The sequence below is a fragment of the Mustelus asterias genome, chromosome 14 (genome assembly GCF_964213995.1).
Source record: "Mustelus asterias chromosome 14, sMusAst1.hap1.1, whole genome shotgun sequence".
In the NCBI taxonomy this organism is placed as follows: Eukaryota; Metazoa; Chordata; class Chondrichthyes; order Carcharhiniformes; family Triakidae; genus Mustelus; species Mustelus asterias.
The window spans coordinates 14412444-14425222 of NC_135814.1; the positions used below are offsets into that span (position 1 = coordinate 14412444).

Here is a 12779-nt window from a genome sequence, read left to right on the forward strand (position 1 = left end):
CATAGCGGGCTCTGAACCCCGCTCCAAGTGTTGCTCACTTGGAGCGGGGTTGGTAGGCTGCTGGTATGAGCAAGTGGGTGGGGGTCTGATGCCAGGGAGTTGGGGAGGAGGGGACGGTCCTAGCTGGCGAGTATGGGGAAGGGTTGACTGGAGATTGGAGCACCCTTCTCTGGGGAGCCGGCCTTGTCAGCATCTTTAGGGCCCCACTCCAAAAGAATTTCCTGATGAGGTTGAATTGCAAACTGAATTGCACTGACAAGTGATTCCCGACGGGAATCTCATCGGTTTTCCCGCTGGGGTCAACTCAGAGATTTTTTGTGAGAATTCCGCCCACTAACATTGACTAACAGGAATCTATCATTCTCAGTTTTAAAATTAACAATTGATTTCACATCAATTGCCATTTGCAGAAGAGAGTCACAAACATTGTGTGAAAATGTGTTTCCTAATTTCACTCCTTAAAGGTCCGACTGTAATAGCTTCCCGACTTCCCAACCCATCCTAAACACCCACAGTCATCTGTACACATAACTATACTTCCAATTGTTGGATTTACATTACTGTAGGTCCCATGCCTTTGTTTAGTCGAAATATTGCACAAAATTATAGATAGTCATTTGGATACAGTGGGGCTCATTACTCCTGCAACTGTGCATGTAGTGTTCAATATCTAATTGGATGTTAGTGTAATCCATGAGCGTAAGAAAGGTCGAACACATAGCACTTTTTACATCCTTAGAGCATCCATAAGCACTTCAGTATAGTTACTGGTGTGATATAGAGAAACAAAGCAGTACAGCTAAAACACACAACTTGAAACATGGTAAAAGGCCAAATAATCTGTTCTGATGGTGATGTTTGAGAAATAAGGGGTGGCGTGGTGGCGTGGTGGCACAGTGGTTAGTACTGCTGCCTCACAGCGCCAGGGACAAGGGTTCAATGGGTCACTGTCTATGCAGAGTCTTCACGTTCTCCCCGTGTCTGCATGGGTTTACTCCAGATATTCCAGTTTCCTCCCACAGTCCGAAAGATGTGCTGGTTAGATGTATTGGCCGTACTAAATTCTCCCTCAGTGTACCCGAACAGGCGCCAGAGTGTGGCGACGAGGGGATTTTCACAATAACTTCATTGCAGTGTTAATGTAAGCCGACTTGTGACACTAATTAATAAACTTTAAACTTAATTGTCCGCCAAGCTATCAGGAAATCTCCCCTGCTTATCTTCAATTAATGGTGTGGCATCTTTTAAGCATGTCTGATGGAGCGGAATGCTTCATGAGTGAACTACTGAGAGTGCAAAGCTTCTTCGGTACTTCCATTAAAATGTGAGTCTCGATTACAAGCTCAAGTCTCGGGTCGGGGGGGGGGTTAATCTCGATCCCATGACTTCCTGATTGAGGTCTCATTGTTTTCTGTATTTGTCCCAAGCAAAGCCCCCATTGAAGGGTTTTTTATTAAAATGTTAGTGCACATGATGTTGCAGCCACTGCTCTTCCAAACAAATTGATGCGATTTTCTACATTTGCAACAAAGACACAAATATTGCAGCACCCCTTTAAGGTGCAGCACAGGGGAATGTGACTCCACAGGCAGCAAGTATCCAATGACAGACCCTGCTTCTCTGTGCAGTAAATTGGGAAGAATTATAATGAGCCCAGCCCCAAGGCTCCAGTGGGATCGACACATCGTCAATGCGGAAGATGCAAAAATCTCTGCCCCGACTGAAAAATTCACCCTGGAATATCTGGACAAAATGAAGCTGGCTGCTTGGCTGCTTAGAAAGTGTCACGCTGGCTGTTATATCCTAACGGGCTCTTGTTTGCCATCTCGTACCTTTGCTGTCAGCCATCAATTGGGGCATTGTCAGCACTGGTGAAAGTTAATCTCGACCTGAAATGTTACCTCTGTCCCTCTCTGTAGATATGCTGAGTAAGAAGTCTCACAACACCAGGTTAAAGGCCAACAGGTTTATTTGGTAGCAAAAGCCACTAGCTTTTGGAGCGCTGCCCCTTCATCAGGTGAGTGGGAGTTCTAATGTGCTGATCTGGTGTGCTGAGTGCCATGGCCTCATCCGGTCTGCTGCCATCATAAATGTTGAGGGTCTCAATATATGAACCTGTCGCTACGCTGAGCAAGATAGTGAGATAGCCTAGGTCAGAGACAATTACATGAAGTTTATTACGAATAACAACTATCCTCTGGCAGGGAGTCATCTAGGCTCAAAGCACTGGCTGTATTCTCTCTCCACAGAGGTTTGCAAGAATGTTGCCAGGGCTAGCAAAGTGTAGCTATGAGGAGAATTTGGATAGGTTGGGGTTATATTCCTTGGAACAAAGAAGGCTGGTGGACTGACTTGATTGAGGTATACAAAATTACGAGGGGAAGAGATAGAATGGACAGGATGAAATTGTTTCCCTTGGTGGAGAATTCTAGAACCAGGGATCATAGATTCAAGATAAGTGCCAGGAGTTGCAGAGGGGACATGAGGAAGACTAAAACGAGGAGGCATAAGTTTAAGGTGAGAGGGGAGAGATACACAAGTGTCCAGAGGGGCATTTTTTTCACACAGGGGGTGGTGAGTGTCTGGAACAAGCTGCCAGAGGGAGTAGTAGAGGCGGGTACAATTTTATCTTTTAAAAAGCGTTTAGACTGTTACATGGGTAAGATGGGTATAGAGGGATGTGGGCCAAAAGCGGGCAATTGGGACTAGCTTAGAGGTTTAAAAAAAAAGGGCAGCATGAACAAGTTGGGCCGAAGGGACTGTTTCCATACTGTAAACCTCTATGACTCTAAGAACTTTTTTTGTACACAGAGGGTAGTGGGGGTCTGGAATTCGTTGCCCGAATAGCTACAGGGCCAGGTACAGGAAGGTGGGATTGGAAAGGGCACCTGAGTGTCTTCGGGCTGGCATGGACAAGATGGGCTGAATGGCCTCCTTCTGTGCTGTAACTTTTCTATGGTTCTATTTACAACTCTACACAGGTCTTGGTCAGGCCTGAGTCCTAACAGTTACATTGACTAATTATTTGACTGTCTGCCTGATTCACGAAGTATACATGAAGTCTCGCTGATCCAGAGTCACAGACAACAGCGAATATCTGCAGTAAGGATCACTTACAATATGAAACATCTGCAGTAGGGAGGTCACAGACAATAGCGAACACCTAACATGGAGGTTGTACCTTTTATCCACACAGTAATGTCATAGTGAGATCACTATGCAGCTTCTTAAAGGCACATACCAATGTCTGCATTGCTGTATATCCAACTTCACAACACAGTATTTCCAGCATTTTTTGCTTTTCTTTCAGATTTCCAGCACCTGCATTATTTTGCTTTCCTATTACTGCTTTGCTTTTTTTCATTCATTCGTGGGACATGGGCGTCGCTGGCTGACCAGCATTTACTGCCCATCCCTAGTTGCCCTGGAGAAGGTGGTGGTGAGCTGTCTTCTTGAAATGCCACAGTTCACGTGTTGTGTGTTGACCCACAATGCCGTTTGGGAGGGAACTCCAGGATTTTGACCCAGCGACTGCAAAGGAACGGCGGTATATTTCCAAGTCAGGAAGGTGAGTTGTTGGAGGGGAACTTGCAGGTGGTGGTGTTCCCATGTATCTGCTGCCCTTGTCCTTCTAGATGGAAGTGGTCGTAGGTTTGGAAGGTGCTGTCTAAGGATCTTTGGTGAATTGCTGCAGTGCATCTTGTAGGTAGTATACACTGCTGCTACTGAGCGTCTGTGGTGGAGGGAGTGGACATTTGTAGATGTGGTGCCAATCAAGCGGGCTGCTTTGTCCTTTGATGTTCCAATTGTTAGCATCCCGAAAAGGACCTTCCACTGTCTAAGCCAAATGCCTGCCCGTATTAGGCAGTGCGCTCTTTCAATATGCAAGCTGGTGTCTGTAGGACCCTGATTGTGATTTTGGTGGACTGAATGCCAGGCAGATGCCACCCAATTCTCCTTACAGGGATGGGGAAGGGTGTAGGGTGCAGCAGAAGAGGTGTACATTGATACGTTTTGACTTATTAATGTGGGGTCAGGAGGGCCTGAGGTAGGATGGTCCATGTCTGGGCTCTCACTCTTCCCCACTACACCTCAAACAGACCATGCTGCAATGATGGCCATACCCTGGACATGCATGACATTGTGCTGGGCTTCACACCCTCAGTTCATCATCAAAGATGTCAATAAGACCCCGCTCTCAAAGAGGACAGCACCCTCCCTCCTGCAATGAGCAGAGGGTGGTGAGAATCTGAAATGCACTCCCTGGGAAGGTAGTCGAGGCTGGAAACCTTACAACCTTTAAACAATATTTGGGATGAGCACTTGATATATCACAATATTCAAGGATATGCGACAAGTGCAGGAAAATGGGATCAGCACTGGTGATGGATATTGTCGCTGCAGAGTCAATGGGTCAAAGGGACTTTCCTGCACTGTATGACTCTATGGGTGGGATTTTACAGCCTTGCTTGTCCCAAAACCGTAAAATCCCACCTGAGGTCAACGGACCTTCCCATGGTCCACCCCTCTCTCGCTCCGATTCCCATGGCGGGCGGGATGGTAAAATTCCAGCCTATGACTCCAGGATGGAGCAGTCAACAGACGTGACTCACATCCTGACTGCCAGATATTTAAACTCTATCTTTTACCCCACATTCAAAAGGATTGCAAATGTTTGGAATCCTGGGAACCAGGGCCGTGAAATAACGTTGGTTGCTTTTCTCCTCAGTAGAACTTTCTGCATTCGCTCACCGCCTTCTGACTTCAATTGCGAAACTAATCCTGAATCCAACTCAGCAACACGTTATCGGGTCGATGAAACTTAACTTTCCCCATTGGCCTGACATGAGGTGCTTTGTTGAAGATCCAAGCGAATGGCATCTACTGAATTAAATACCTGAACTAGCTTAATTATCTCCTTAAAGAATTCCAGTAGATTTGTAAGTAGGAGCTGTCAATTCTAAAGCCAGGTTGATTGTTCCCTGTGATTTCTGTGCTCTTTAAATATTTATTACCTGGAATGTCCTCAAGCACTTTCTCCACTGTGAATGGAAAACAAGCTAGCCTGTAATTAACTGAAATTATTTGTTTCACTGTAAATAGAAGGTCACTAAATGGCTGGAATTTTCCGGCCGTTTACGCCAGCGGGATTCTGTGGTCTCGCAGCAGTAAATGGATGTTTGATTGAGCACCAGAAAGTTCTGGTCAATAAGTGTACAGGAGTGTGGCTTTATAATAATTACCCCTCTCCATTTTTAAGCTTAAACTCTGCTTTCTGCTGCTGTCTAAGTAGAAAACAATAACCTGATTCTGATGAAAGGACACAGGTCAGGCACATGTTCCTGAAACTTTAGGTAGGATTTTCCTAGCCCTGAGGTGGCAAGTTGGAGGCCAGGAAAATAACAGGATGTCACATCAGGGTGAATCCCCATTGTCGACCGGTCATCAACTACATCCTGGCGGTTACCATTGACCAGAAACTCAACTGGACTAGTCATTTAAATACTGTGGCAACCAGTGCAGGTCAAAAGCTGGGAATCCTGTGGCCCGTAATACACCTCCTGACTCCCCTGTCCAACATCTAGAAGGCATTAGTCAGGAGTGCAATGGAATACTCTCAACTTGCCTGGTAGAGTGCAGCTCTAACAACATTCAAGAAGCTTGATACCATCCAGGACAAGGCTTGCTATCCTTTCCACAAATATTCATTCCCTCCTCCACTGATGCATCTTTGTGTACCACCTACAAGATGCACTGCAGCATCTCAACAATCATAGAATCATAGAATCATAGAAACCCTACAGTGCAGAAGGAGGCCATTCGGCCCATCGAGTCTGCACCGACCACAATCCCACCCAGGCCCTACCCCCACATATTTTACCCACTAATCCCTCTAACCTACGCATCCCAGGACTCTAAGGGGCAATTTTTAACCTGGCCAATCAACCTAACCCGCACATCTTTGGACTGTGGGAGGAAACTGGAGCACCCGGAGGAAACCCACGCAGACACGAGGAGAATGTGCAAACTCCACACAGACAGTGACCCGAGCCGGGAATCGAACCCGGGACCCTGGAGCTGTGAAGCAGCAGTGCTAACCACTGTGCTACCGTGCCGCCCTTAGGCAGCACCTTCCAAATCCACAACCAATACCACCTAGAAGGAAAGCAGCAGATACCTGGGAACATCACCCCTCCCTGAAGGTTCCCCTCCAAGTCACTCACCATCCTACCATTTATTTTATTCTTCTGTAGGACATGGGCATCCCTGGCTGGCCTGCATTTAATGCCCATCCCTAGTTGCCTTGGAGGGCAGTTGAGAGTCAACCACATTGTTGTGAATCTGGAGTCACATGTAGGCCAGACCAGGTAAGGATGGGCAGCTTTCCTCCTCTAAAGGATATTAATGACCAGATGGGTTTTTCTGACAATTGGCAATGGTTTCATGGTCATCAGTAGATTCTTAAATCCAGATTTTTTTTTAATTGAAATCAAATTCCGCCATCTGCCATGGTGGGATTTGAACTCGGATCCCAGAATTTCTGGGTTAATAGTATAGCGGAAAAAAACAAGAGCACAATAGTAATTCTTGGGTCAGGTCTCATTCAGATCATGTTCAATGCCTGCAAAGCACCTTGGGATATTCTTACTACATTAAAGTTGCTATTTAAATGCAAGTTGTTGCTATTATTGTGAATAAATTTCTTATTCTTTGGCGCTCAGTCACTAACGAGTTTGATTGTCCAGCCAGAAACTCCGTGTTACTGGTCATGGGTTCTGTAGGTCCTTGTGTGGCTGATGAGCCCGATTATAGAACTGTACCTCCGAACCCACACTAGGCAGGTTTTTCCAGGACGGGGGGTAGGGGTTCGGTATTCCATTCTCAGGCTCCATTTGCCGTTGGGTGCCATCGAAAAGTGTGTCCCTTCAATCAGCAATCAGCTATGTCGGTATCCTCTGAGCAAGGGACTCCCAAACATTGATGTCTATGTTGCATTTCTTGAGGTAAGCTTTCAGGATGTCTTGGAAGTGCTTCCTTTGTCCACCTCTTGTTTGGGAGCCTTCCATGAGCTGAGCAAAGGCAGTTACCTTTGGCGGCTGGGACTCTTACATCCTAATCACGTGACTGGTGCAGCAGAGTTGGTTATGGATGATCATGGCCTCGATGCTGGAGCTCTTGGCTTGTTCAAGAACACTAATGTTAGTATGCCTGTCCTCCCAGCTGATGCGGAGAATCCGTCTCAGACAGTTTTGATGATACTTCCCCAGGGCGTTGAGGTGGCGTCTTTCCATGGTCCAAGTATAATTGAATGTATGAATAAATATACACTTTCTGCCACTGATATTGATATTTAGGTGTCAAGCATTCAAGTCTTACTGTCAATCAAAGTAAGGTTTGGGAATTGAGTTGTCAAATTACTGCAGGGGCCTGGGTCTTGAAAAATTACCCATGTTGAGAAAGAAGGACAAACACTTTGATCAATAACAGTTGGAGAGTTGTAATGAAATGATCGAACGCCGGGAATGAAGTTGTCAAGAGAAGAATATCTTCAGTGTCTCAAACAATTGAGGCCAAAATTTTGGCCGAATTTAGTCATGTTAGATAACAAGCTCTGTATGAAGCCTTGAACACAGTAAGAGTTTTAACAACACCAGGTTAAAGTCCAACAGTTTATTTGGTAGTAAATACCATTAGCTTTCGGAGCGCTGCTCCTTCGTCAGATGGAGTGGAAATGTGCTCTCAAACAGGAATTAGATATGGCTCTTGGGGCTAAGGGGATGAAGGGATATGGGAAGAAGGAAGGGGGGGGTCAGGATATTCAATGTGATGATCAACCATGATTGTAATGAATGGCGGAGCGGGCACAAAGGGCCAAATGGCCTAATCCTGCTTCTAGTTTTTATAGTAAGAAGTCTCACAACACCAGGTTAAAGTCCAACAGGTTTATTTGGTAGCACAAGGTTTCGGAACGCTGCTCCTTCATCATCTGAAGAGTCAGCGCTCCGAAAGCTCGTGCTACCAAATAAACCTGTTGGACTTTACCCTGGTGTGGTGAGACTTCTTATTGTGCTTACCCCAGTCCATCGCCGGCAACTCCACATCTAGTTTCGATGTAAGAGCTTTCTGATCTGGTTGGCTCAGCATGAAAATTTGTGGCACAATGAGGGCTGAATTTTCCAGTCCCGCTGAGGATGACCCCCTCCCCCCCCCACCACCTCCTCCCTCCCCCACCACCGCCCCCCCCCCCCCCCCCCCCCCTCCCCACCCCACCACCTCCCCACCCTCCACAATGAAGTACTTGGTGGAAGAATGGGCACGCCATACCAAACACTATAGATATTGGAATTAAAGATCCCACTGGTGGCCAATGTTGAGTCATCGCCACCATTGGAAAATATGCTGGGGGTGGGGGGGTGGTGTTAAGTAAGGCCATCTAGAATACAATTTTATAGCATTTGTCTCTTAAAAAATGGATTATACGCTAACTTTTTGTATCAACTCATTTTCAGCAACAAAGGGGGAAATATTTTTGAAATAGATTAGTATGTGAGTTCTAACTATTCATTATAAGTGCATCAATCTTACCATTTTTCGACAGTGTCACAGCCACATATTCCCCATTAAGAGAACTGATATAGAGAAGCATACAGGGTGTATGTACAGTCCGAAAACGGAATGCAATATTCTCCTTTAAGAGAGTGACATCTGAGGACACAGCGGATGAAGGGTCACTTAGGTTCCTGACAATGGTGGAAGATTCCTCCAACGTGTATATCAGTGATGTCCCAGACTCAAAGAGGGCAGAGATCTCTAAAAACCAGAACAAAAACACAAAAATTCAGGTCAAATATATTATACTTTAATCCCATACTGCTTGCCAACATATCAGGAGAAAGAAACAAACTGCTTTTCTACAAATATGATCTGTGTGATGATTAGGTCAGAAATGGTATTGCAGTGCCATAAGGGAGGCGATAGTCTCATGGTATTATCGCTAGACTATTGATTTAGAAACTCAGCTAATATTCTGAGGACGTAGGTTCAAATCCTTGCAGGCCAGATGGTGGAATTTGAATTCAATTAAAATATCTGGTATTAAGTATTTACTGATGACCATGAAACCATTGTTGATTGTCAGGAAAAACCCATCAGGCCACTAATGTCCTTTAGGGAAGAAAATCTGCTGTCCTTACCCAGTCTGGCCTACATGTGACTCCAGAGCCACAGCAATGTGGTTGACTCTCAACTGCCCTCTGAAATGGCCTAGCAAGCCACTCAGTTATATATTGCAGAATTTCAAGAAGGCAGTTCACCATGGCCACCTTCTCAAGGGCAACTATGTTATTTTATTTTTTATTAGTGTCACAAGTAGACTTAGATTAACAGTACAATGAAGTTATTGTGAAAATCCCCTAGTCGCCACACTCCGGCGCCTGTTCGGGTACACTGAGGGAGTATTTAGCACGGCCAATGCACCTAACCAGCATGTGTTTCAGACTGTGGGAGGAAACCGGAGCACCCGGAGAAAACCCAAGCAGACACAGGGAGAACGTACAGACTCAGCACAGACAGTGACCCAAGCCAGGAATTGAACCCGGGTCCCTATTGCTGTGAGGCAGCAGTGCTAACCACTCTGCCACCATGCTGTGCCGAAGGGGTAGGCAATAAATGCTGGCCAGCCAGTGATGCCCATATCCCAGGAATGAATAAAAAAAAGTGGCCTCAAAGTCTTCTTGCTTTATAGCAGTATGGGAGAATATTTGACGTTTGCACAAATTACTTCCTCTCCAATGTTCATTGAACCATAGAGTCCCTATAGCACAGAAGGAGGCCATTCAGCCCATCCAGTCTGTACCGACCACATCCCACCCAGACCCTATTCCTGTAAGCCCACACACTTAGCCTGCAGGACCCCCTGGCACTAGAGTCAATTTAGCATGGTCAATCAACCTAACCCGCACATCTTTTGGCTGTGGGAAGAAACCGGAGCACCTGGAGGAAACCCACACAGACACGGGGAGAACGTGCAAACTCCACACAGATAGTGACCTGAGGCCAGAATTGAACCTGGGTCCCTGGCGCTGTGAGGCAGCAGTGCAAACCACTGTGCCACCATGCCGCACCTCTATTACCTCTATTAACACTTCCATTAATATAGCAAAATAAATTCATACAAATGCATTGTGTTCATTACACTTATTTTAGACAGCACAACTAGGCTTTATACCAGAAATGGTAACAGGGTATTTTGCTTTGCTGGGTTAACTTTAGAGAAACACACTGGCGGCCACAAATTATATCAAGTTATTGTGTGAAGAAGACACATGTACACAACATGTTTACAGCTGTAGCCACACAGCCGTTACACATTATACAACGTTATTTATCTTGTAAGTTTAATTCTAGCATCATCGTTCGACCAGAAGGTTTTTGTCAACTGTAAGTTAGAGGCAACACTTGTCCGACTAAATACTTCATGCGGACCATTAAGTTTCACTAGATTGTGTAGGGACTGTGGGAATCTTGGCTGCAACAATTCCATGCCTGCAAGTTTACAACATGTTTCTATATATACATCTTTAAATTATGGTGAAGGATGATAGGCCGCAAAGCAATTTAAATAAATTATAGCGCCCATCACTTTAGAGAACATGCATCCAATTTCCCTCGTAAGATAAGAAATTTTAAAAGTACTTCTTCAAATGTGGCCTTTACTGTTAAAATGGATGGGGACCTGATGAATGCAGGGAGGTTTTGTGAAGAAAATTGCCTACAGCAACCTTTAGGCATTTTGCCTTCCTTTCCAATGTGTGTAAAATTGTAATTAATGATAAAAGATACATGTAATAGAAATGCACTCTGTTTCTTTATATCTTGGAAGTTCAAATGAAGTTTTTGCACAGAAAACATTAGAAAGTCATGTCCCACCATTAGCCAGAAGCACTATCACTCCAGCCACAATAAATATTCATTCAATTGTTAATTGATGATTGTTGCAGCATTTGTTCATACGATGTAACATTCAACTAACCGTTAACGTGACATGAGCTTTGTCACTGATGAAAAGCAGAGGATGCACTGTGAATGTAAATATTGGGCAGCTAGGTTTTGATGAGAATTCAATATCAAACCGGATTGACTTTATTATTCAAATTCATTGCGTCTTGGAAGTGCAGCAGAGAGGGAGAGATTCGCGAGAGGAGTGCTGCGGGTAAGCGCTGTTATTTTTTAACTTACTTTTTCGCGGGTTTTTTCTTTAAAAATATCTAAACCCGGAAGTGGTCGCGCAGGGAGGTCTGGGAGAGAGAGATTTTTTTTTTTCCCCCAATAAATTGGAACAGAGAGGAATCCCGATACTCTACACTTGTAGAGTATCCCACCCTCCCTCCTCCTCTAACCTAAAAAAAAAGACCCAGTGAGAGCAGGGCTTTGGAGAAAACAGGAGGAGGAAAGGTAAGTTTAAAATTTTCATTCACCTTTTTTTTCCCTGTGTGTTTAAAGGGGCAATTATGAGTGTGAGGCCAGTATGTTGTTCCCAATGTAGGATATGGGAGGTCCTGGAGGCTCCTAGCCTCCCGGACGACCATATCTGTGCTGGGTGTATTGAGCTGCGGTTCCTAAGGGACCATGTTAGGGAACTGGAATTGCAGCTCGAGGACCTTCGCCGGGTTAGGGATAGTGAGGAGGTCATTGACAGGAGCTATCGGCAGGTGGTCACACCGGGACCACGGGAGGAGGGTAACTGGGTAACAGTGAGGAAGGAGAAAGCTCGGTTGATGGTGAGCACCCCGGTGGATGTGCCCCTTAATAATAAGTACTCCTGTCTGAGTACTACTGGGGTGGACAGCCCACCTGGGGGAAGCAGCGGTGGCAGTGTCTCTGGAGCTGAGCCTGGCCCAGTAGTGCAAAAGGGTAAGGAAAGGAGGGTAGTGCTAATTGGGGACTCTACGGTGAGGGGGTCAGATAGGCGTTTTTGCGGACACAGACGGGACTCTCGGATGGTGGTTTGCCTCCCTGGTGCAGGGGTCCGGGATGTCTCTGGTCGAGTCCCAGAAATCCTGAAGGGGGAGGGAGAGGAGCCGAAGGTCGTGATGCATATAGGTACTGCTGACATAGGTAGGAAGAGGGAAGGGGTCATGAAAAGAGAATATAGGGAGTTAGGTAGACAGCTGAGAAAGAGGAATGCAAAGGTAGTAATCTCGGGATTGCTGCCTGTGCCACGGGAGAGTGAGAACAGGAATCGGTGGAGAATGAATGCGTGGCTGAGGGACTGGAGCAAGGGACAAGGATTTGGGTACTTGGATCATTGGGACCTCTTTAGGGGCAGGTGTGACCTGTTTAAAAAAGACGGGTGGCACTTGAATCCCAGGGGGACCAATATCCTGGCGGGAAGGTTGGCTAAGGCTACTGGAGAGACTTTAAACTAGAAAGGTTGGGGGGAGGGAATCGAAATGAGGGGACTGAGAGCGAGGAGGTTAGCTCGCAAATAGATAAGGAATGTAAACAGGGTAAGAGGGAGGTTAGACGAGTGATGGAGAAGGGAAGTGCTCAGGCTGAAGGTCTGAGATGTGTCTATTTTAATGCCAGGAGTGTAGTGAATAAAGTGGATGAGCTTAGAGCGTGGATTGCTGCTTCGAATTGTGATGTGGTGGCCATTACGGAGACTTGGATGTCTCAGGGACAGGACTGGGTGCTTCAGGTGCCGGGTTTTAGATGTTTCAGGAAGGACAGGGAGGGAGGCAAGAGAGGGGGGGGAGTGGCACTGTTGATCAGGGATA

General features: G+C 45.9%; 1 protein-coding gene across 1 annotated transcript in view; it reads right to left on the reverse strand.

The window, feature by feature from the left end:
* LOC144504124 (contactin-associated protein-like 5) overlaps positions 1 to 12779 on the reverse strand; it is a 664070-nt gene that overhangs the window by 199513 nt on the left and 451778 nt on the right. The window contains exon 19 of the mRNA XM_078229300.1: positions 8587 to 8811. Coding sequence (XP_078085426.1) covers positions 8587 to 8811 — 225 coding nt within the window. The remainder of the gene's footprint in view (positions 1 to 8586; positions 8812 to 12779) is intronic.